This window comes from Xenopus laevis, chromosome 2S, assembly GCF_017654675.1.
Source record: "Xenopus laevis strain J_2021 chromosome 2S, Xenopus_laevis_v10.1, whole genome shotgun sequence".
Classification (NCBI taxonomy): domain Eukaryota; kingdom Metazoa; phylum Chordata; class Amphibia; order Anura; family Pipidae; genus Xenopus; species Xenopus laevis.
Window position 1 is genome coordinate 50,448,194 of NC_054374.1, and position 25,412 is coordinate 50,473,605.

Consider the following 25,412-nt stretch of genomic DNA (forward strand, 5'->3'; position numbering starts at 1 on the left):
GCATTACAGGTATGGTATCCATTATCCAGAAAGGCTGTAATCTGCTTAGAATGATTATTAACAATTTCACGAGTATATAATGAGGGAAATTATACAGTTATTTCAGAATTTTAGATCTCCTTTCTTAATTACTTTATTGTTTATATGTGGTTTTTTTTTTAATATGGTACGGTTACAATTTACATTTAGTTGCTACATTAGTTGATAACTGGAGTTCTCAGCAGTATCTTATCAATTATTGTATCAATTCTAACAGCTGCCTTTAATAAAACTGAGGGCTCAGCAGGGCCAAAGATAAGAAATGTATCAACTACAGTAAATCTATCAATTTAAAACAGTTACAAAGTCAGCAACACCCCCCCTCCCAGAGCTACTTTAGAAAGAAATAAGAAGGTTAAAACTGAAAAGGTACTCTTCAATATTAGAAAAATAGTCTGCACTAGACCCAGCCTGTCTAATGCAGTTATCCCCAACCAGTGGCTCGTGAGCAACATGTTACTCACCAAACCCTTGAATGTTGCTCTCAGTGGCCTCAAAGCAGGGGCCTGTTGTTGAATTCCTGGCTTGGAGGCAAGTTTTGGTTGCATAAAAACCCATAGTAATGCCAAACAGAGCCTTCTGCAGGCTGTCAGTTCCCATGGCGCTACTAAATAGCCAATCAAAAGCTCTTATTTGGCACCCCTGGAACTTTTTTTCATGCTTGTGTTTCTCCCCAACATTTTTTCCCACTTGAATGTAGCTCACGTGTATAAAAGGTTCGAAATTCCCGCTCTAATGTTTAGCTTCGATACAAGTAGAACATCTTATCTCTTTTACTAACTTTCTTCACATCAATAATCAGGCTTTCCACCAGCATGATTCAACACTGTACATGACTTTGATTATATCCAGAATTTGTAGACCCTGCTTCATTAACACAGATCTCTACCTGCCTCTGAATGGCCTTGCTTCACCTTTAATACAATACAATACAATTGATACAGATTTCATACTAATAAAACATTCATATGCTGTTTAGGGCTAATCTTTACTCTTCCCTGTCCTTCTCTAATTGTCAGGGACGATCCTTCGCCACCTGAGGCGGCTTGCTGCTGCCGCATACTCTGTTTTTTTGCTGCCCCTGGTAAACAGTGGGGCGCTGCCTCATTGGTGCACTGCTCCTGTTTTACAAATACCACTGCCAAAACCTGAGCTTCTACTACATACTATTCCAAATGTTTATTTTTATCCTGTGGCCTAGACTACTGCTGCTTACTATTAAGTGGTCTCCCAGTTAATCTTAAACCACACTAGAATTCTCCTGCTCTCCTTATGATAGAACTTGCTCCTCAACTGTTCAAATTATTATCATGACCCCGTCATGCAAAGGCTAACAAAGACCTTCTCAAAGCCCTTTCCTCCTCTGTACCTAACTACAACTCTCCACTTGTGTCTATATGTTATTTGTTCCTCTCAGAGCCACCAACACCCACTTCCATAGTCCATCTTAAAACTAGCTGTTGGCAGGCCTTCCAACCCCCAAACTGGACAATTGCCCCATTTACCTTACCTTTTACTAGTGCAGTGGGATTGGTTGGTGGGTGACAACTTCTACCGCTCAATTTTATTCCAAATGATCGCTGATGTGTAGCCTGTGCAGTTGATGTGGACCAGGCGTCAACATGGTCACCAACCCTGCTGCATTACTTTTTCGCAACAGGTAAAGCAAACGGGACAGTATTTGGGATGGTATCTGGAAGTATCTGGAAGGAGCAAGAAGCCCCTCTAAGGCTTCTAACTTATATAAATGCCTTTTTTTTCTTGTTGTACCATGTAGAGTCGTACTATACTTACTGGCTGATCAGGTCTTGGGCTACGGTTTCACTTTTACTTAAAAAAACCCATAGAAAGCTATTGTAAAAGAGTGCTTAGGAGTTTTATATACAAAGCCTTAAGGGACATGCTGTTTAGTCACTTACATTATCCCAATAACAAAAAATCTCCAAACATTTCACTTACCTCGTGGCGAAACACAAAACCAGATATGCCAGCAATCAACTCAGCCAAAAACACCAGGGATAAAAACATTGCATACTGCAAAATAGATTTAAAAAATTTACATTAAAAGTCTATTATACATTCCATGTGTAAATACAGTTCACATGTTAAATAATAATAATCAATAACTTTAACAAAACCATTCTATAAACCGTTGAATGAAAATAAGCAAAAAAAAAAGCAGAACAATTATTCATGTTTTGTCACCAGAGCATTTTTTTCAGCTCTGTGGGGGGTACAAAGCACTCTAAGGCTAGAGCGCACAGGGCCAAAATCAGCATTCTGAAATCCACAGGCCAAATTCAGCCCCTACCAGAAGCAGTATCCTCCATTTTCTTTTGCATCCGGAACCCTTGTCTCGGCTCCAGCATGAACAAACTAGGTGGATTTCGCGAACAAACAAGATTATGAGGCAAATTCAAGCTGGAGCCAACACCATTGTTCTGGGCGCAAACAGAAGAGGGAGGCTGCTGCCAGAGGTAGGGGCTGAAATCGACCAGTGGATTTCAGTAGGCTGATTTTGGCCCCATGTGGCCCTAGCTTAAATTGCCATTGAAAGGGAATAAAAAAAAATGTTGACATATAACTGTGCTTATCGGGAATGCCCATTCAGTTTTAATGAGACCGATTATAAGCATTTGTTTGAGTCCCCACGCAGCAACAGAATGTTCAGATGATAAAATGCTCAAAACCTCCTTGTAAGATATTCATACCAGTTTTAGCATCCATGGGCTCCCACGACAGGTAGCAAAGCACCCAAAAAGGCCAAAGACGATGATTGTTGTTCCAGTTCCAATAAGGACATAGGGAGCATTTGTAGAGTTTTCAGCAATGAGGGAGATGTAGGTGCCTAAGGTGAGCTTTCCCCAGATGCCTACTGCTAGAAGGATAACTCCTGTGATCTGGAGAAAAAAAGGAAAAAAAACAAACAAATTTTAAAGAGAAAGAAGTCATGTGCAGTTATACACAAAATCCACAATACAGATATGCAGGTATACATTTTTTATTGCTAACATAACGCTTTAAAAAAAAAATGCTGGGTTTGCCGCTACAGAGCAAAATGATGGGAGCTCACAGTCCAGCCCAACCATCCATAATTCTGTTTGCAAAATTGTCAGGCTACCTATTTTCTGCTGAATAAAGCATTTTTTTTCTGTGGGCATTCGTTGCCTCACCACAAGTTATAAGTCCAGAGACATGGCACCCTGACCCAATAATTTTATTTTTAAGTAGTGGCGCAAATTATTCTTTTTTTGCTACATACAGAGCACAACAAACTCACTTTGTAACCTGCAAATACACAGAACAGTATTTTGAAGTTTTCCTCTGTACAGAATCTATGATGATTCTATTATGGTTGCACTGCCAAAACTTAGATGCCTGAATTCTCAGCAAAGAACTGTTAACTTGTTCCAAACCATATACATACTTTTCTTGTACAATTCTCAATGTCTTGAAAAAACATTAAAATATAATTGCCTTCTTAAACATTCTGTTGTATATTCCATTGAAGCCAATTTTATTTTAAATCTGCAAACACTATCAAGATCACCAAAAAAATAAAGTTTTGTCTCTAATTTTAAATATAATGTACAGTTACCTTTCACTGCTACAAAATGTGCGTTAGATTATAGCTAATAACCTGATGTGTAGACATGGGGTCAACCACTGAATTGGTAATATGGCAAAAGGGCACACATTTACACAGCAAATAACAGATAAGCTCTGTACAATGCTTTAAGTATTTAACTAGGGAGATAAACAAGGGCCAATGGTCATTCATGGTTCTGCACAGAACTACACAATGAAATGATTTCACATCTATGGTCATTTGTTGCCAAGTAGTAGTTTATTTGCTAGTGCGGGTTGGACAGATACAAATATGACATACAGTAAATGTGCTTCATGGTGTTGCATGTCTTTTAAATGCTTTCATTTACTTTTATAGAGATATTTCTGTTTTCATGGAGAAGCAATCATCTGACACCAAGTTAATTTTGAGGGTGGCCATACACTGCCAGGTCCACTTGCTTGGCAAATTTGCCATACAAGCGGATCTGGCTCAATTTGGCCACCCATGCACAGAGCCAAATCATTGGCCACCCATGCACAGAGCAAAATCAGATGCTATAATCCACTAAATTGACTTGGGGAAAATGTCACTCAGTTAAAGTAAATACACTACTAAGGGCAACGGCACTGTCACCCCTGGGAAGTTACCCTCCCTGCAGGCAACAAAACAGCCCTGAAAATATCTATTCACTGTAAATTGCCTAGTCTCATGATAAAATTACTTCTCTGTTTTCAAATTAATTTATAACACTGTGGTGATTCTTGTACATTTTACAGGGCAGTGTTCAATCGAACACTGGTTGACACTCTCATTCTTTAAGCTTATATGGCAGGAGTGAGAAGACACACACACACACACACACGTGTGGAATTCTTAACTAAAATATAGCATACTTAAAATCTGCCAGTTAACATAAGTGTCTCATAGATTTCATGATACTTTTTTTTTAGCTAACCAAGAGGACGGCAAAAATCCACATCTGAAACCTCAGACAGGGAAATATCTGTGGTTATTATAAGAAAAATAGGTTTACATTATAAAATGAATTTGGATTCACAATTTGTACTTTAAAATGCCACAGTTTGCTAAATGTATTGAGTTCTAACTTTAATCGCTTGCTTGTGGTCTGCAAGGTACTGAATAGGCAAATACATGAAGTCAGAAAATACAGCAATGCTAAAAGGCTTCTTACAGTAGAAAATTGGGATTACAATATAAGAAGTATGCAACATGAGGTCTCCCAGTAAAACAACTACACTTGGAGTTCATTTAGGCGTAACAATTCCTGTCGGACTGAACAGCAATTCCTGATTCCTAGTGACATGTCTACTAATGAGGAGCTGCTGCAGTCAATGATTTTCACCTACCATAGGCATTTGTCATTTTAAAAACAACGGCAGTGTGTATTGAGCAATTGTTCAGGGCATCAGGGCATATTTTTCCTTGATGGAGCAAATGTGAAATGTGCATTGCCACTAATACAACTTGGTGTGACATTACCATAAAAAAATTTTTTGGCTCAACTGCCCCTTCCACTTCCCTATCCACTATATGCTGAAATAATGATATAATCCATGATGTACTGTATGTGTCATTACAATCAGATGCAGTATAAATCCTAACTGACAGTGTGTTTACACCGCAGTATTTACACTGTAAGCAATACTGTCCAAATAGGGATTAACTCGATCCTCTAATCCCCCATCCTCCTCATTTTCTGCTATTACAAATGTAAATACTCCGATACACTAAATCTGCCACACTCAGACATATAAACTGGACAATGCCTGGAAATAAATTGTATTTTTTATTTACAGGTACCAACAGCATTTACAATTAATATTATTTCATCTAAGTAAGTTGACAGTAAAACTCAGAAGAGAGAACGCGGATCATGTGAACATCTATTCAAAATATAAAATGAGCACTCCAAGGGAATAAATGGGCAGATTAGTTGGGCCAACTGAACATTTTCTTATGTCAACTAATGCTAATTATTATTATTTGTATGTTTTTAGAATATGAGAGGAAAGTATAGCCCTCAAAGGGAACCCATGAAGTGAACATTTAAAAAGAGACCTGGTCAGAATCAATAGGGGTCCTCTGGTTTCTACTTTCATGTACCATAAATAACAAAGCTATGCTATCACTTTTGTGAGCAAAAAAATAAATAAAATGCACTGGGGCTCAATTAAGACTGTCAGCACAAATATAAATCATTCGTTTAAATGCAAAATTGGCCATGGAGTGAAGCTCCATGTTAGTTGAGTACCGCAGGGGTCTGTTCTTGGTCCTTTGCTTTTCAACTTGTTTATTAATCACCTGGAGGTGGGCATTGAAAGTACTGTTTCTATTTTTGCAGATGATACTAAATTGTGCAAAACTATAGGTTCCATGCAGGATGCTGCCACTTTGCATAGTGATTTGACTAATTTGGAAAAATTGGCTGCAATATAGAAAATGAGGTTCAAAGTTGATAAATGCAAGGTTATGCACTTTGGCAGAAATATAAATGCAAGTTATACACTAAGGGACAGTTTAATCAAAATAGCAGAAATATAAATGCAAGTTATACACGAAGGGGCAATTTAATCAAAATGTGAGAATAGAACTCACCACAGAAAAACTCACTCACTTTCTATTTATTTCTATTGGATTTTTAGAATTGTATTTACCAATGGAGTTCACCATTTGATAAATACGATTCTAAAAATCAACAAGGAATTAATAGAAAGTGAGTGAGTTTTTCTGTGGAAATTCTATGCTCACATTTTGAAAAATCTGCCCCTAAATGGCATATGACTCCATAAGCCCACACCTTTGTTTGGGGGCAATATTTTTGCCTAACAGGTAGCCTTTAAAGGAGTGCTAAACCCCCTTTAGGCAAAAGACCCCACTGGCCCCCCTCCCTGCCTCCCCCTGCACAGTGTTACACCCGAAATGGTGTCCCCTCTTGAAATACTGACTGCACATGCAGAGTCAGCGCAGCGGAGCTCATGGGCGCCATCTTCCGGCCCTTCTGTATTGTTCTTGGCTTCTTCCTTCCCTTCAGCAATTTCCGTCACTTTCGGCGCATGCGCAGTTGTAAAGAAACGGAAGATTGTTATAACTGCGCCGATATGTCACTTTTCGAAGAGTACCGAAGCGACGAAGATGATGCCCGTGAGCTCCACTGCGCTGACTGTGCATGTGCAGTCAGTATTAGGGAAACAATTCAGGGGTAACACTGTGCAGGTGGGAGGCAGGGAGGGGGGCCAGTGGGGACTTTTTTATGTGTTATTTATCAGTTTTGACAATGAAGGTGAATTGCCCTTTATGCTGAAAGTCACAGTTTCCCCAAGAGACCTGCTTGTGTTATTACAATTGATTCTTTGCTTATCTTAAATTGTTACAAAAGTATCTAAGTGCAGCTGGCACATATTCTGGGCTCTCTGCCAAATGCCAATTAAGTTAGAAATTTTAATTAAGTTAATTTAATTAATTAATTTAGTTAATTTAATTAAGTTAGAAACTTTTAGAGTTTAAATAAGAACACAGAGTTTTGAGAGATAATTCTGTATTGTGGAAAGAAAAGTGAACTCCATCCAAATTTGCAACATAAATGAGCCTACCATAGTTTATGAAATGCAAGGTGCAAGGCACTTGGGTGAAAGACTGCCCTGTATTTAACACCTGTCCTTATAGGTGGCCAATATTGTGCCACTTGGATTGTATACAATTTAGTGTCCCAACCAAGTGCTACCCCTAAACAATACATATCTCTGCACCTCCAGAATCCCACACAAACATTTGTGCCAGTTTGCAGTGAGCACAATTATGCACTCACTTATGTCTGATAAAGGCTTAATAAAATAAGATCAAATTAAACTGGTGTCCAGCATAAAACACACTGTTAAAGAATGCTGAGTAGCTGAGCAGCAGGTGCAGGCCACAGAAACTATGAACTGTTCCATAAAGTAATATTATATTCCTATTTAAAACAGGATATTCTGAGCTACTAAAAATATTTCATCTGTTAACTAAACCTTAAATAAATACAGCAGAGACTGTATGTACATACACAAAATTGCTTACTACATCAGGCACAGCGTACATTCACTTGTAACAGGAATTCTCACTCCAATGCCAAGGGCACATGCCACCCCCTTCCCCTGCAGTTGTTTCCCATTGTAATAAACAGGAAATGCTTAGCTTGGGGCAGGCACTAGCAACTGTTAGGTGCTTATTGCTCAGGAACACTTGTTTAATTAATATAACCTCACTATTTATCTGATGTTTTAACCCTATAAGTAGGTAAAAGACAATGTGACAAACATACAAAACTGTGACAACTGGAATATCTTTTAGAATGATCACTGCTTAAAGGGGTAGCTCGCCATGATAAAGGTAGCCTTCTTTACATTTAATAAAGCATTACTTGGAACAATGTCAGCGTACATCCATATAAATTGTCAAAGATATTAACTGCTAATGTCGCCTGACTCTATCCCTTATGAGAGGACCTTCTTACACAGAAGTCACCGACCCCCCTTACACTTCTGGCTGATGCCACATCTCCCTTCAGCACTACATTGATAGCAGGTTAAATGTTGCTGAAGTCAAATGTTCATACTTAGCTAGTTATATAACTATAAGCAACATTGCAGCATATTAAATGCCTGTTTCTGCTGCATGTAAAGACATCTGTGCTTTTAGGCAGATATTCAAGTTTTCTCAGAAACCCCACTTTTAGCATATTTTCACCCCAAATGTCCTTGATCCCAGCATTTTAGGGAGTGAGTGGCATAATATTCAACAATCAATCTATTCTACTTAAGTTCCCTGCCATATAGATGATTATGTTAGATAAAGATAGATAAAGTGTTAGATAATGTACAAGTAAGTGATTGTAATAGTAACCCTATTCCAAACAATCCAAATTTTTAAAACTGATTCCTTTTTCACTGTAATAATAAAACAGTAGCTTGTTCTTGATCCAAACTAAGATGTAATTAATCCTTATATGAAGCAAACCCAGCCTATTGGGGTTATTTAATGTATTTAATAATTACTAGGGATGTCGCGGACTGTTCGCCCGCGAACTAATTCGCGCGAACATCGACTGTTCGCGTCCGCCGAATGTTCGCGAACGTCGCGCGACGTTCGCCAATTTTTGACCTCTCACCCCAGACCAGCAGATACATGGCAGCCAATCAGGAAGCTCTCCCTCCTGGACCACTCCCCTTCCATATATAAACTGAAGCCCTGCAGCGTTTTTTCATTCTGCCTGTGTGTGCTTGGAAGAGCTAGTGTAGGGAGAGAGCTGTTGAGTGATTTGAGGGACAGTTGATAGTAACTTTGCTGGCTAGTAATCTACTTGATACTGCTCTGTATTGTAGGGACAGAACTCTGCAGGGATTTGAGGGACATTTTAGGTTAGGTAGCTTTGCTGGCTAGTAATCTACCTTCTACTGCAGTGCTCTGTATGTAGCTGCTGTGGGCAGCTGTCCTGCTGCTGATCTCTCATCTGCTGACTGCTGCCTGTAACCCAATAGTCCTTGTAAGGACTGCTTTTATTTTATTTTCTTTTTTGTTTTTTTACTTTGCTACTATAAGAGCCCAGTGCTATTAGTCTAGCTGTGTTGGGGAGTGGGACTGGTGTGCTGCTCCTAGTAGTTCAGCACCAACCAGAGTAATTTTTTTTTTTAATATACATATATATATTTTTTATTTTACTTATCTTACTGTTCTTTAACGTGTCCAGTGCTGTTTGCTGTTCTTCATAGTAGTGCACCAATAGTAGTGCACTTGCAGGCATTGTTTGCCCAGTGTGTTCTTCAAACAACTGCCACCTAGCTGTGTGAGCTTGTTCACATTCTGTCTAAATATCAATAATAATACCGTCTCCAGAAACACCACCTGAGTGACGTTTTCCAAGCAGCAATAATATATTCCGTATCCACTGCTGTAGTGTATACGTTGACCTTGCAGGCATTGTTTGCCCAGTGTGTTCTTCAAACAACTGCCGCCTAGCTGTGTGAGCTTGTTCACATTCTGTCTAAATATCAATAATAATACCGTCTCCAGAAACACCACCTGAGTGACGTTTTCCAAGCAGCAATAATATATTCCGTATCCACTGCTGTAGTGTATACGTTGACCTTGCAGGCATTGTTTGCCCAGTGTGTTCTTCAAACAACTGCCGCCTAGCTGTGTGAGCTTGTTCACATTCTGTCTAAATATCAATAATAATACCGTCTCCAGAAACACCACCTGAGTGACGTTTTCCAAGCAGCAATAATATATTCCGTATCCACTGCTGTAGTGTATACGTTGACCTTGCAGGCATTGTTTGCCCAGTGTGTTCTTCAAACAACTGCCGCCTAGCTGTGTGAGCTTGTTCACATTCTGTCTAAATATCAATAATAATACCGTCTCCAGAAACACCACCTGAGTGACGTTTTCCAAGCAGCAATAATATATTCCGTATCCACTGCTGTAGTGTATACGTTGACCTTGCAGGCATTGTTTGCCCAGTGTGTTCTTCAAACAACTGCCGCCTAGCTGTGTGAGCTTGTTCACATTCTGTCTAAATATCAATAATAATACCGTCTCCAGAAACACCACCTGAGTGACGTTTTCCAAGCAGCAATAATATATTCCGTATCCACTGCTATAGTGTATACGTTGACCTTGCAGGCATTGTTTGCCCAGTGTGTTCTTCAAACAACTGCCGCCTAGCTGTGTGAGCTTGTTCACATTCTGTCTAAATATCAATAATAATACCGCCTCCAGAAACACCACCTGAGTGACGTTTTCCAAGCAGCAATAATATATTCCATATCCACTGCTGTAGTGTATACGTTGACCTTGCAGGCATTGTTTGCCCAGTGTGTTCTTCAAACAACTGCCGCCTAGCTGTGTGAGCTTGTTCACATTCTGTCTAAATATCAATAATAATACCGTCTCCAGAAACACCACCTGAGTGACGTTTTCCAAGCAGCAATAATATATTCCGTATCCACTGCTGTAGTGTATACGTTGACCTTGCAGGCATTGTTTGCCCAGTGTGTTCTTCAAACAACTGCCGCATAGCTGTGTGAGCTTGTTCACTGTCAGGAGTGCCAGGAGGGTAGGAGCCACTGGAGAAGAGCTTAGCAGTTAAAACTGCTTTAGTGTACAGCAGGAGCTCACAGGTGGTGGAAGCAGGCCGTGTTAGAGTAGAGAAGAATCCGTAGACAGGCAGAGATCGAAGGGCAGGCGGAGTTCAAGCAAACCAGAAACAGGCCGAGGTCAGAAGGCAGGCGGAGTACAAGCGGTAGTCAAAACAAGCAGGGTCGATAGGCAGGCAGAAGTCAAGCGGTGGTCAGAAACGGGCCGAGGTCAAAATCCAGGAATCAAGTTCAAAGAGAGGTACAACAGCAAAGGTTCAGGAGCAAGGAAAATAATCACCAAGCGCTGTTTGCTTTTTTCGACAAGGATAAATAGGGACAGATTGGCGCCAAACGTAAGGACGCAGCGTCAGGACGCCGTGCGTCAACTTTAGCGCGCCCGCGACCGTCGCGACGCGCGCGCGCCCGAATGAACGGACGCGCGCCCGCGCAAAGACGCGGGCGCCGGAAACAGACGCCAAGGATGCGCAGAACCCTGCACACCCCTGCGCCTGCGTCCACGAGAAGACTGAGCTGCGACCAAAGGTACCTTACATTGCCCCCCCCTGAGGGGCGGCCTCAGGACGTCAAAAGCAGGCTTGTCAGGATATTTCCTGTGAAAGGCTGTGGTTAACCTCGGAGCATGAACATTGGTCTTTGGTTCCCAGGAATTCTCTTCATTTGGAAAACCTTTCCACTTGACGAGGTACTGCAACCTTCTGCCACGAACTCTGGAGTCCAGGATCTTTTCCACTTCAAACTCAGCCTCGCCTTGACAAGAGATAACTGGAGGAGGTGGAGACACACGACCTGGAAAGATGTTAGGCACAAATTTTTTAAGCAGAGCAGCATGAAACACAGGATATACTTTAAGAGAGTCAGGAAGTTCTAATTCAAAGGACACAGGATTAATGACCCTCTTGATAACGAATGGACCCAGAAACTTTGGAGCCAACTTCTTGGAAGGAGTAGCGAGCCGAAGATTCAAAGAAGAGAGCCAAACCTTGTCACCACTCTTGAATTCAGGATCCTTCCCTCGTTTTCTGTCTGCGAAAGTTTTGAAATTTTGTTGAGCCTTACTTATCTGTTCCTTCAAAAAAGACGTATTTTGTTTAAGAAACTCCAAACGATCTTGTAATGCAGGAAGGGTCACCTCAGAAAGGACATCTGGAAACATGATAGGATGAAAACCCAGATTAGAAAAGAAAGGAGTCTGGCCAGTAGAAGAGTGCATAGAATTATTATAACAGAACTCAGCACATGGAAGAAGTGACACCCAATTGTCCTGCAAATAGGAAGAAAAAGTACGAATGTATTGCTCCAGCGTCTGATTAGTCCTCTCAGTCTGCCCATTGGTCTGTGGGTGATAGGCTGAAGAACGAGACAAAGAGATACCAAGGGATTTACACAACACAGTCCAAAACCTAGATGTGAATTGGGTACCGCGATCAGAAATAATTTCTTTAGGAAGACCATGTAATTTAACTATTTCTTTAATGAACACATCCGCAGTCATGGCAGCAGAGGGGAGCCGGGGAAGAGGGATAAAATGTGCCATCTTGGTAAGGCGATCGACAACCACAAAAATAGTATTACACCCATTGGATGGAGGCAGTTCAACGATAAAATCCATGGAAATAGAACTCCAAGGTCTCTCAGGAAGGGGTAAGGGACGGAGAAGACCCACAGGTTTGTTGCAAGAAGACTTGGATCTAGCACAGGACTCACACGACCGCACATAAGCAGTGCATTCTTTTATTAACGAGGGCCACCAAAAAAGACGTCTGGCCAATTCTAAGGTCTTTCGAATACCAGTGTGCCCAGCTAAAGGATGATCGTGAACTATTCTCAAGGCCTCCACCCGAAGATTTGGTGGAACCACCAACTTATTGTTCCTCAAAAGTAAATCATCTTGAGCAAAAATATCTTCAACACCAGGATAATCTGTTGGAGCTTGAGGAACCTTCTTTAGACGATCAATAAAAGAAGACTGCAGAAGTAAAAAATGTCCAGACTGAAGAATTGTATCAGGAACCATGGACACCTTCTCCACCGGAAAAACTCTGGACAGGGCATCAGCCTTTGCATTTTTGGCCCCAGGTTTGTAAGTTATATGAAATTGGAAACGAGAGAAAAAGAGTGCCCATCTAGCTTGACGAGGATTTAAACGCTTTGCAGATCTTAAGTATTCCAGATTCTTATGGTCAGTGAAAATGATAAAAGGATGGACAGCTCCTTCCAATAAATGACGCCACTCTACCAAAGCACCTTTAATCGCCAACAACTCACGATCTCCAACATCATAGTTTCTTTCAGTAGGAGTTAACTTCTTAGAGAAGAACGCTACCGGATGTAAGTTGTCTTTGGGGCCAGCTCGCTGTGAAAGAATTGCTCCAATAGCTACCTCAGAGGCGTCCACTTCAAGAACGAAAGGTTTGGAAACATCGGAATGGACTAAAATGGGAGCAGAAATAAAAAGTCTTTTAAGAAGTTCAAAGGCTTGTTGAGCAATTGGGGACCAGGAAAATTTAATTTTACAACTTGTAAGATCTGTGAGAGGTTTGATGATGGAAGAGAATTTATTGATAAACCTTCTATAAAAATTTGCGAATCCCACAAAACGTTGAACCCCTTTTCGGTCATTCGGGGGTGGCCAGTTAATAATCGCCTCAACTTTCTTAGTGTCCATCTTGAAACCTTGACTAGAAACTCGGAATCCTAGAAATTCAATGTGAGATCTCTCAAACTCACACTTAGAAGCTTTGGCGTAGAGAAGATGTTTCCTAAGACGAAGCAGAACCTCCCTCACATGAGAACGATGATCTTCTAAAGAATTGGAGAAAACAAGAATATCATCCAGGTATACGATGACAAATTGATCCAGTAAGTCATGAAAAATATCGTTGATAAAATATTGAAACGTGGCAGGAGCGTTACAAAGGCCAAAGGGCATGACGGTGTATTCAAAATGACCATATCGGGAACGAAAGGCAGTCTTCCATTCGTCCCCTTCACGTATTCGAATCAGATTGTAAGCACCCCTCAAGTCTAACTTAGAAAAAACTGTAGCACGACCAAGTCTTTGAAAAAGATCAGAAATGAGCGGCAACGGGTAACGATTCTTAATTGTCACCTTGTTGAGTTCACGAAAGTCAATGCAGGGTCTTAGGGAGTGGTCTTTTTTCTCGACAAAAAAAATACCTGCACCGGCAGGAGAGGAAGAATGACGTATGAAGCCTTTAGCCAGATTCTCATCAATATAGTCCTTCAAAGTAGCTAACTCAGGCTCAGATAAAGGATATATTCTTCCAAAAGGGATGGATGCGCCAGGGAGAAGATCGATCGGGCAATCATAACTCCTATGGGGAGGAAGTGAGTCAGCCGCTTTCTTGTTAAAGACATCAGCGAATTCATGGTAGACTTGTGGGACAAATTGGAGAAGTTCATCATCGGAAATGGTTGCACCCAGCATCTTTGGAGGAAAACAATTCAAACGACAGTAATCCGAGTTGAAGAAAACTGTTCCAGCCTGCCAGTCAATAGTTGGATTATGACCCCTCAACCAGGGAATGCCAAGAATTACGGGAAAAAGAAGGTTTTCCATCACATCAAACTTTATTAACTCAGAGTGACCTCTTAAAGAAGAAGCAAAAATATATGGGGTTTCTTGCGAAACAGAACCAGAAGAAACAAAATTACCATCAGCCATTTTAACAGGTATTGGCTGGGCCTTGGAAATAAAAGGAATCTTGTATTGACTCGCGAAGTCTTGGTTTATGAAGCACCCACAAGCTCCGGAGTCGATTACGGCATCCACCTCAATCTTTCTTTGGTTCCACTGCAAAGAGAGACGTAGAAGAACATAAGACTGGAGAGAGGGAACCAAGGGAGTATTAGAAGATTGCTGTGAGAGGAAATTACCATTGGGTCGAGTGGGACAATTCCTTAACAAATGTCCAGAAAGACCGCAGTATAGACATAAATTTAGCCGTCTTCGTCGCAGTCTTTCCTCCGTGGACAGGGTCTTGCGTACCACCCCGATTTGCATGGGCTCGCCATCAGAAGAAGGAGAAACAAGGACTGGAGGAGGAGCTGTAGGAAGCACCCATTCATGGCCCCATGCCTGACTTGGCATACTGGACCCTCTTTCCTGACGTCTCTCCCTTAATCTTCTGTCAATCTGGATGGCAAGAAGAATCAACTCTTCCAAAGAACCAGGAAGACCCACTCTAGCCAACTCATCCCTGAGTTGATCGGACAAACCCTTGCGAAACTGATGCCGGAGGGCCCTGTCATTCCACAAGGTGTCTGGTGCCCAACAACGAAAGTCCGTCACGTATTCTTCCACAGGTCTACGGAGTTGACGTAAATTACTGATAGCCGCTTCAGCAGTCTCTACTTTATGAGGATCCTCATAGATCTTGGATAACGCCTGGATAAAGGAATCAGTGGAGGCAAGAAGAGGGCTATTCTGTTCCAACAAACGATGGGCCCAGGCTTGTGGTTGTCCTTGCAAAAGGGAAATCATAACCCCCACTCGGATTTGATCTGTGGCATGAGAGTGGGGCTTGAGGGTAAAGAGGAGGCGACAACCATTAATAAAAGTTCTAAAAGTCTTAGGATCGCCAGAAAACTTGTCGGGCATCGCTACCTTGGGTTCCCCATGTGATGCACTAGCAGCTGCAGTTCCCGAATCCGACTGTCCTGAAGAGGAAGGAGGCGAGGCAGCAGTGGACATCCGAATGTCTTGAAGTTGTTCTTGGACATTCTGATAGTCTCCCCAAAGATCCCTCACAACGTGGGTCAGAGCAGCAATCTGTTGAGACAGATCGACTAGAGTTGGCAACTCTTCTGATGGCTCCATTCTGGCTTGGTGATTCTGTCAGGAGTGCCAGGAGGGTAGGAGCCACTGGAGAAGAGCTTAGCAGTTAAAACTGCTTTAGTGTACAGCAGGAGCTCACAGGTGGTGGAAGCAGGCCGTGTTAGAGTAGAGAAGAATCCGTAGACAGGCAGAGATCGAAGGGCAGGCGGAGTTCAAGCAAACCAGAAACAGGCCGAGGTCAGAAGGCAGGCGGAGTACAAGCGGTAGTCAAAACAAGCAGGGTCGATAGGCAGGCAGAAGTCAAGCGGTGGTCAGAAACGGGCCGAGGTCAAAATCCAGGAATCAAGTTCAAAGAGAGGTACAACAGCAAAGGTTCAGGAGCAAGGAAAATAATCACCAAGCGCTGTTTGCTTTTTTCGACAAGGATAAATAGGGACAGATTGGCGCCAAACGTAAGGACGCAGCGTCAGGACGCCGTGCGTCAACTTTAGCGCGCCCGCGACTGTCGCGACGCGCGCGCGCCCGAATGAACGGACGCGCGCCCGCGCAAAGACGCGGGCGCCGGAAACAGACGCCAAGGATGCACACCCCTGCGCCTGCGTCCACGAGAAGACTGAGCTGCGACCAAAGGTACCTTACATTCACATTCTGTCTAAATATCAATAATAATACCGTCTCCAGAAACACCACCTGAGTGACGTTTTCCAAGCAGCAATAATATATTCCGTATCCACTGCTGTAGTGTATACGTTGACCTTGCAGGCATTGTTTGCCCAGTGTGTTCTTCAAACAACTGCCGCCTAGCTGTGTGAGCTTGTAAACATTCTGTCTAAATATCAATAATAATACCGTCTCCAGAAACACCACCTGAGTGACGTTTTCCAAGCAGCAATAATATATTCCGTATCCACTGCTGTAGTGTATACGTTGACCTTGCAGGCATTGTTTGCCCAGTGTGTTCTTCAAACAACTGCCGCCTAGCTGTGTGAGCTTGTTCACATTCTGTCTAAATATCAATAATAATACCGCCTCCAGAAACACCACCTGAGTGACGTTTTCCAAGCAGCAATAATATATTCCGTATCCACTGCTGTAGTGTATACGTTGACCTTGCAGGCATTGTTTGCCCAGTGTGTTCTTCAAACAACTGCCGCCTAGCTGTGTGAGCTTTTTCACATTCTGTCTAAATATCAATAATAATACCGTCTCCAGAAACACCACCTGAGTTGTTTTAAAAAAAATGCCAGGCAAAGGCAGACCGCCACGCAGAGGCACTAGGGGCCGTGCTGCTATGCTATCCTGCGGCCCTAGGAAATTGCCCAGTTTTACAAAGGCAATTACCCTGAACTCCCAAAATGCTGAAGAGGTAGTTGACTGGCTTACACAGCACACCCCATCCTCTACCGTTTCTAACTTTGCCACAACATCCTCCTCTGCTATGGGCACCCCACGTAACACTTCCTCCACCACCGGCGCCCCTTCTTCACTGGAGTCAGAGGAGTTATTTACACATGAGTTTCTTGAACTGAGTGATGCGCAACCATTATTGGCAGAAGAAGATGAAGGAGATGAGGACGTTACACCAGATATAATTCTGGCAGACAACACAACAGAGATGGACATAATGAGTGATGAGGAGGTCCCCGCTGCTGCTTCCTTCTGTGAGCTGTTAGAAGAAATTGATGCATCTGAGGAGAATGATGATGAGGAGATTGATGTTTTGTGGGTGCCCAGTAGAAGAGAGCAAGAGGAGGATAGTTCAGATGGAGAGACGGAGAGTCAGAGAGGCAGGAGGAGAATAAGACTTAGAAGAAGCAGGGAGGACAGCTCGCAGGGAACAGTAGGGCAACAACATGTATCGGCACCTGTGGTCAGCCGGCCAACGCACCCGCCATTGCCGCCAACTTCTACTGTTACCGCCAGATTTCCAGCTTCAAAAAGGTCAGCAGTGTGGGATTTTTTTCATGTGTGTGCCTCTGACAAAAGCGTTGTAATTTGCAATGAGTGCAGTCAGAAACGGAGTCTTGGGAAGCCCAACAACCGCATAGGTACAACTTCTATGTGAAGGCACATGAACGGCAAGCACAAAGCACTATGGGAGCAACACCTCAACACCTCCAGCATCTTACTGCTCTACCTCTGCTGTCCTTGACCCGTCTGAACCACCCTCCACTCCGCCTTCCACCTTGACCACCAGTTCCCAGTCATCTGCCCCCAGCCAAGTTTCTGTGAGGGCCATGTTTGAGCGTAAGAAGCTAATGTCTGCGAGTCACCCCCTTGCCCGGCGTCTGACAGCTGGCTTGTCTGCACTCTTAGCCTGCCAGCTTTTACTATACCAGCTGGTGGACTCTGAGGCCTTCCGCAAATTTGTAGCAATTGGGACACCGCAGTGGAAGGTACCCAGCCGCAATTTTTTTTCCAAGAAGGGAATACCACACCTGTACCACCATGTGCAGTGCCAAGTCACCGCATCTCTGTCACTTAGTGTTGGGGCAAAGGTCCATATGACTACTGACGCATGGTCCTCCAAGCATGGTCAGGGCAGGTATGTCACCTACACTGCCCACTGGGTGAACTTGCTTATGGCTGGGAAGCAGGGAATGCGTGACTCAACAACAACAGTGGAGTTGGTGTCACCGCCACGGATTGCACGCGGTTCTGCCACCACCTCTACTCCTCCTTCGCTCTCTACCTCGTCTTCTTCCTCTGCTTCCTCCTCCTCTGCTGCTGGGTCCTCCTCCTCCACACCTGTGCACCCCCAGCTCCCCCTAGGCTATTCGACGTGCCAGGTACGCCGTTATCATGCTGTCTTGGGGATGACGTGCCTGGAAAGCAGAAACCATACCGGATCTGTACTCCTGTCATCTCTGCAGTCACAGGCCGATCGGTGGCTGACCCCACACCAACTGAAGATCGGAAAAGTGGTGTGTGACAACGGAAGCAATCTGTTGGCAGCACTGAGACTGGGCAATTTAACACATGTGCCCTGCATGGCACATGTTCTGAATTTAATAGTCCAACGTTTTGTCTCGAAGTACCCAGGATTCCAGGACATTCTCAGGCAGTCCAGGAAGGTGTCGGCCCATTTCAGACGTTCCTACACAGCCATGGCACGCCTTGCTGACATTCAGCAGCGGTACAACATGCCAGTCAGGCGTTTAATTTGCGACAGCCAGACTCGCTGGAATTCAACGCTCCTCATGTTTGAACGTCTGCTGCAACAACAAAGAGCCGTCAATGAATACCTGTTTGAACTGGGTGGTAGGACTGGATCTGCAGAGCTGGTGATTTTTTTCCCCCGTTACTGGGTGCTTATGCGCGATGCCTGCAGGCTCATGCGCCCTTTTGAAGAGGTTACAAACATGGTCAGTCGCACCGAACACACCATCAGCGACCTAATACCCTTTGCTTTCTTCCTGGAGCGTGCCGTGCGACAAGTGACAGATGAGGCTGTAGACCAGCGTGACGAGGAGCAGGAAGCGCACGATTTCTGGTCGGAATCACCAGAACGAGCCCAGGCACCTGCTGCAATGCAGGGAGAGGTGTCAGAAGTGGAGTCAGAGGAGGAAGGTGGCTTTGTGGAGGAGGAGGACCAACAGGAGCAGGCTTCCCAGGGGGCTTGTGTGACCTTTTGGGGACCCTGGTCTTGTACGTGGCTGGGGGGAGGAGACCGTGGATGATATAGTCCTTGATAACGAGGAAGCGGAGATGGATACCTCTGCATCCAACCTTGTGAGAATGGGGTCTTTCATGCTGTCATGCCTGTTGAAGGACCCCCGTATCAAGAGGCTTAAGGAGAAGGACCTGTACTGGGTCGCAACGCTACTAGACCCTCGGTACAAGCATAAAGTGGCAGAAATGTTACCAACGTACCACAAGTCCGAAAGGATGCTGCATTTACAAACCAGCCTGCAAAACATGTTGTACAATGCTTTTAAGGGTGATGTCACTTCAGGAACTCATCAACATTCCAGGGGCAGAGGTGCCAGTAATCCTGCCACGAGCACACCTGCAAGGACAATGCACTTTGGCCACTCTGTAACGTCAGACATGCAAAGGTTTTTCAGTCCAAGGCAGCGCCAGAACCCTTCTGGATCCACCCTCAAAGAACGCCTCGACCGGCAGGTAGCGGACTACCTGGCATTAACTGCAGATATCGACACTCTGAGGAGCGATGAACCCCTGGACTACTGGGTGCGCAGGCTTGATCTGTGGCCAGAGCTGTCACAATTTGCCATGAACCTCTTGTCTTGCCCCGCCTCAAGTGTCCTCTCAGAAAGGACCTTCAGTGCAGCAGGAGGGATTGTAACTGAGAAGAGAACTCGCCTAGGTCACAAAAGTGTGGATTACCTGACCTTTATTAAAATGAACGAGGCATGGATCTCAGAGGGTTACTGCACGCCGGAAGACTTGTTCTGACTCCCCATGCAGCTGTCCTTCTCTGCACGCCGCATGACTCCACACACAGCTGTCCTTTAGCATCCTCCTCCCTCCGCCACCGTTACAAACTAGGGTGCAAACCCTACTGGTTTCATTTTAATCAAAACTTTTTGGACAGGTAAATCCTAAGTTTTTCTGGCCTCTGTGCTTCAGTGGCTGCAACCAAAAAAATTCATATTTTTCGCATTTATATGGCATCTTTTTTCTGGCCTCTGTGCTTCAGTGGCTGCGACAAAAAAAAAAATCATATTTTCAGCATTTATATGGCATATTTTTTCTGGCCTCTGTGCTTTAGTGGCTGCAACCAAAAAAATTCATATTTTCAGCATTTATATGGCATATTTTTTCTGGCCTCTGTGCTTCAGTGGCTGCGACAAAAAAAAATTCATATTTTCAGCATTTATATGGCATATTTTTTCTGGCCTCTGTGCTTCAGTGGCTGCGACAAAAAAAAACTTCATATTTTCAGCATTTATATGGCATATTTTTTCTGGCCTCTGTGCTTCAGTGGCTGCGACCAAAAAAATTCATATTTTCAGCTTTTATATGGCATATTTTTCTGGCCTCTGTGCTTCAGTGGCTGCGACCAAAAAAAATCATATTTTCAGCATTTATATGGCATATTTTTTCTGGCCTCTGTGCTTCAGTGGCTGCGACCAAAAAAATTCATATTTTCAGCATTTATATGGCATATTTTTTCTGGCCTCTGTGCTTCAGTGGCTGCGACAAAAAAAATTGATATTTTCAGCATTTATATGGCATATTTTTTCTGGCCTCTGTGCTTCAGTGGCTGCGACAAAAAAAATTCATATTTTCAGCATTTATGTGGCATATTTTTTCTGGCCTCTGTGCTTCAGTGGCTGCAACCAAAAAAATTCATATTTTCAGCATTTATATGGCATATTTTTTCTGGCCTCTGTGCTTCAGTGGCTGCGACAAAAAAAAAATCATATTTTCAGCATTTATATGGCATATTTTTTCTGGCCTCTGTGCTTTAGTGGCTGCAACCAAAAAAATTCATATTTTCAGCATTTATATGGCATATTTTTTCTGGCCTCTGTGCTTCAGTGGCTGCGACAAAAAAAAATTCATATTTTCAGCATTTATATGGCATATTTTTTCTGGCCTCTGTGCTTCAGTGGCTGCGACCAAAAAAAATTCATATTTTCAGCATTTATATGGCATATTTTTTCTGGCCTCTGTGCTTCAGTGGCTGCGACCAAAAAAATTCATATTTTCAGCATTTATATGGCATATTTTTTCTGGCCTCTGTGCTTCAGTGGCTGCGACCAAAAAAATTCATATTTTCAGCATTTATATGGCATATTTTTTCTGGCCTCTGTGCTTCAGTGGCTGCGACAAAAAAAAATTCATATTTTCAGCATTTATATGGCATATTTTTTCTGGCCTCTGTGCTTCAGTGGCTGCGACAAAAAAAAATTCATATTTTCAGCATTTATATGGCATATTTTTTCTGGCCTCTGTGCTTCAGTGGCTGCGACAAAAAAAACAATTTTTCAGGAAAGTACACATGCCTAATTTTTCAGGGTTCTGCAACAGTGGCAAAATCGCATCTTTTATGGTCACCGCAGGTGATCAATAAAGTAGACCAGAACTGGGCCCACACTGCAGAATCAGTGTTTTTTGGTTCACTTCACTGTACATTGAATTACCTCTATCTGACCGTGCACGTGCGCACAAGCATGGTGACTGCTAAACACACCACTACAGAAATATTGCACCAACAGGACGAACATCCTGGAGGTGACAAGCAACTAGTAATTAAAAACTATTATTTGCTCACTTGACGGTATCATTCATAAAAATTGTTACAAAGTATCTTATTTGCACCTGTTAGCTGTTCTGAGCTCTCTGCCAAAAGCTAATTAAGTTAGAAATTGTTTTTTTTCTGGCTGTTCAGTTCAGAGAAAAGAGGGACTGGTGTGCTGCTCCTCCTAGTAGTTCACCACTACCAGCACCTACCAGAGTCAAAATTGTTACAAAGTATCTTATTTGCACCTGTTAGCTGTTCTGAGCTCTCTGCCAAAAGCTAATTAAGTTAGAAACTGTTTTTTTTCTGGCTGTTCAGTGCAGACAGAGAAAAAGGGGACAGGGGGTTGAGTGGTCAAAAGAGGGACAGTTGGGAGGTATGCAAGTGCCACCTAGCTGTGTGAGCTTTTTCACATTCTGTCTAAATAACAATAATAATTCCGTGTCCGTAAACATCACCTGAGTGATGTTTTTACAGCAGCAATAATATATTCCGTATCCACTACTGTATACGTTGCCCTTGCAGGCATTGTTTGCCCAGTCTTTAACCAAGTGCCACCTAGCTGTGTGAGCTTTTTCACATTCCGTGTCCAGAAACATCACCTGAGTGACGTAGTGTGATTTCTGCCCTTTACAGCACAAAACGCAGCGCTGTGTCAACAATGTATTTTTCAGATACATTTTTGCCCTTGATCCCCCTCTGGCATGCCACTGTCCAGGTCGTTGCACCCTTTAAACAACTTTAAAATAATTTTTCTGGCCAGAAATGTCTTTTCTAGCTTTTAAAATTCGCCTTCCCATTGAAGTCTATGGGGTTCGCGACATTCGCGAGCCGTTCGCATTTTTGACGCAAGTTCGCGAATATCTTCGCAAACATTTTTTCCGCCATTCGCTACATCCCTAATAATTACATGATTTTATAATAGACAAGGTATGAAGATCCAAAATTATGGAAAGATTCATTATCTGGAAACCCCCAGGTCCTGAGCATTCTGGATAACAGGTCCCATACCTGTATATGCAAATTGTAACATTCTACAATAATTTCCTCTGCAGTTCCGGGTATATTCAGCCACATAACTTTTGTCCAAAACTGGAGGAGCATTCATGCTTTGTAAAGATTTGCTTTAATTTTCCATAGTCATTTCATATGGGTTTACATGTTAACCAAGAGAGAGTTTATATCAAAGTAAGTGGCCTACTAAAGAATCTTACCACTGTGAACTGTATGATCCCAAGGGACAGCCCTTAGTTTTTAATTTAGGATTAACCAATGGCATGTACTACTAAAAGTACATACAAGTAAATCTTTATGAAAATGGTTTATTTAGATGAGGCAGGGTTTTACATGATATGTATATATATATATATATATATATATATATATATATATATATATATATATATATATATATATATATATATTGTGAGACACCAGCTGGAAAAGTTATAAATGGTGTTTATATTTCACCTAGGTTTCTTACCTATACATGGTGAGGGGCTCCAGGGAATAGATATAGGGAGAAAACCAGCTTATGGGTTTTCGCTGAGTTGTTTTGAATTTCTGGTCTGGGTCCTGGAGTCCGGAGGCTTTGTAGAGCATTGGGTGGGATAAAGCTTCCATTCCTAGGTCCATTACGGATTTTGTGCCAGGAGCATGTTCAGCTGACTGAATGGTAAAAGGAGTGTTACAATTCAGAACAGTGAGAAGGGGGAAGCACTGAGAGGAGAGATCAGGCTCCCTAAAACCAAGCCAGCCACACTCATTGAGAGAGGTACTGGGGCTTGTAAGGAGGCATTGAAAGTTCCTGACTGTTTGGATTTATGCCATGCTGAAGTAAGCTGTTTTCATTTTACACTTGAACTGTGTTATTTTGCTGAATAAACGAGCAGGCCCAGTCCTGTTTACAAACTCCACTTGCTGATCACTTCATGTTATGCAAGCACTGCCACCAATTGAGCAAATCCCCACTATATATATATATATATATATATATATATATATATATATATATATATATATATATATATAGACACACACACACACACACACACAATATATTTTTATGTGAACCTACATTGTTTGGAGGTATATCTTTCCTTTAAAAGGAGACTTACAGACTTACAGACTTAATTAACATTTGTCACAGAATATGAAATATGCCTAACAATCGTTGGCAACAAAAAATTAAACTAAAGAAGTGTTTCCAAAGATGAGAAAAGCATTAGATCATTAAAAATCTGCCTAAATGTATTCATGTCAGCTATTTATTAAAATGCAGAAGTTCAACCTTTGTGCTCAAAAATATTTTGCACAATGATTTGGTTTTAGCCAGTTTGAACAGTGACAGGGATTTCTGAACTTAATTTATGTTCTTTCTTTGTTCAGCAGAATAACTGAGGAAATGTAATAACCACTGATAATGAGAGACATGCAGATTCAGATTATGCCTAGGGCAGGATTTCAGCAAGACCAGGACAAGGGTTTATTTGTTGAATATAGTAACATAGTAAGTAAGGTGGAAAACAAGACATACATCCATCAAGTTCAACCTTTTGGTGTTTTTTAGTCTGCCTAACTGCTAGTTGATCCAGGGGAAGGCAAAAAAAACCCTTCTGAAGCCTCTCCAATTTGTCTCAGAGAGGGGAAAAATTCCTTCCTGACTCCAAAATGGCAATCGGACTAGTCCCTGGATCAACTTGTATCTCCCATAACCCTGTATTCCCTCACTTGCTAAAAAGCAATCCAACCCCTTCTTGAAGCTATCTAATGTATCCTCATAGCTAAGATTTTCGATACTTTTTACCAGCTTAGTTGCCCTTCTATGTACCCTCTCTAATACAATAATGTGTCTGAGTGATGGAGACCAAAACTGTACGGCATATTCTAGATGGGGCCTTACAAGTGCTCTATACAGTGGAAGAATGACCCCCTCCTCCCATGACTCGATGCCCCTTTTAATACAGCTCAAGACCTTATTTGCCCTTGATGCTGCGGACTGGCATTGCTTGCTACAGCCAAGTTTATCATCTATAAGGACTCCAAGGTCCTTTTCCATAATGGATTTGCCTAGTGCAGTCCCATTAAGGGTATAAGTGGCTTGGATATTTTTACATCCCAGTTGCATGACTTTACATTTATCAACATTGAATCTCATTTGCCACTTAGCTGCCCAGACTGCCAGTTTGTCAAGATCATGTTGCAAGGATGCCACATCCTGGATGGAATTAATTGTGCTGGATAGTTTTGTGTCATCTGCAAACACTGATACATTACTTACAATACCCTCCCCTGAGTCATTAATGAACAAGTTAAATAAAAGTGGACCCAATACCGAGCCCTGAGGGACCCCACTAAGAACCTTATTCCAAGTAGAGAATGTACCATTAACACCCACCATCTATAGCCAGTTTCCTATCCATGTGCAAATGACGAATATTAACCTATGTCAGTTAAAGCAACCTCACTCCCAACAAGCATCTGTTGAGACACATAATCTGCCTTGCAGGCTATAGATCCACAATACAATACCTGCTCAGTGCAAAATACTTTGATAATTCAGTTACTTATCCATGTAGTGATTTCCCCTGCAACAATATAATTGGAAAATGATATTGGTTACAGAAATCACAATGGTAT

The 25,412-nt window shown here is 42.5% G+C and overlaps 1 protein-coding gene across 1 annotated transcript in view; it reads right to left on the reverse strand.

The window, feature by feature from the left end:
* tspan7.S (tetraspanin 7 S homeolog) overlaps positions 1-25,412 on the reverse strand; it is a 75,232-nt gene that overhangs the window by 13,827 nt on the left and 35,993 nt on the right. Inside the window, exons 2-3 of the mRNA XM_018249228.2 lie at positions 2,751-2,939; positions 1,999-2,073 (exon numbers count right to left, since the gene is read on the reverse strand). Coding sequence (XP_018104717.1) covers positions 1,999-2,073; positions 2,751-2,939 — 264 coding nt within the window. The remainder of the gene's footprint in view (positions 1-1,998; positions 2,074-2,750; positions 2,940-25,412) is intronic.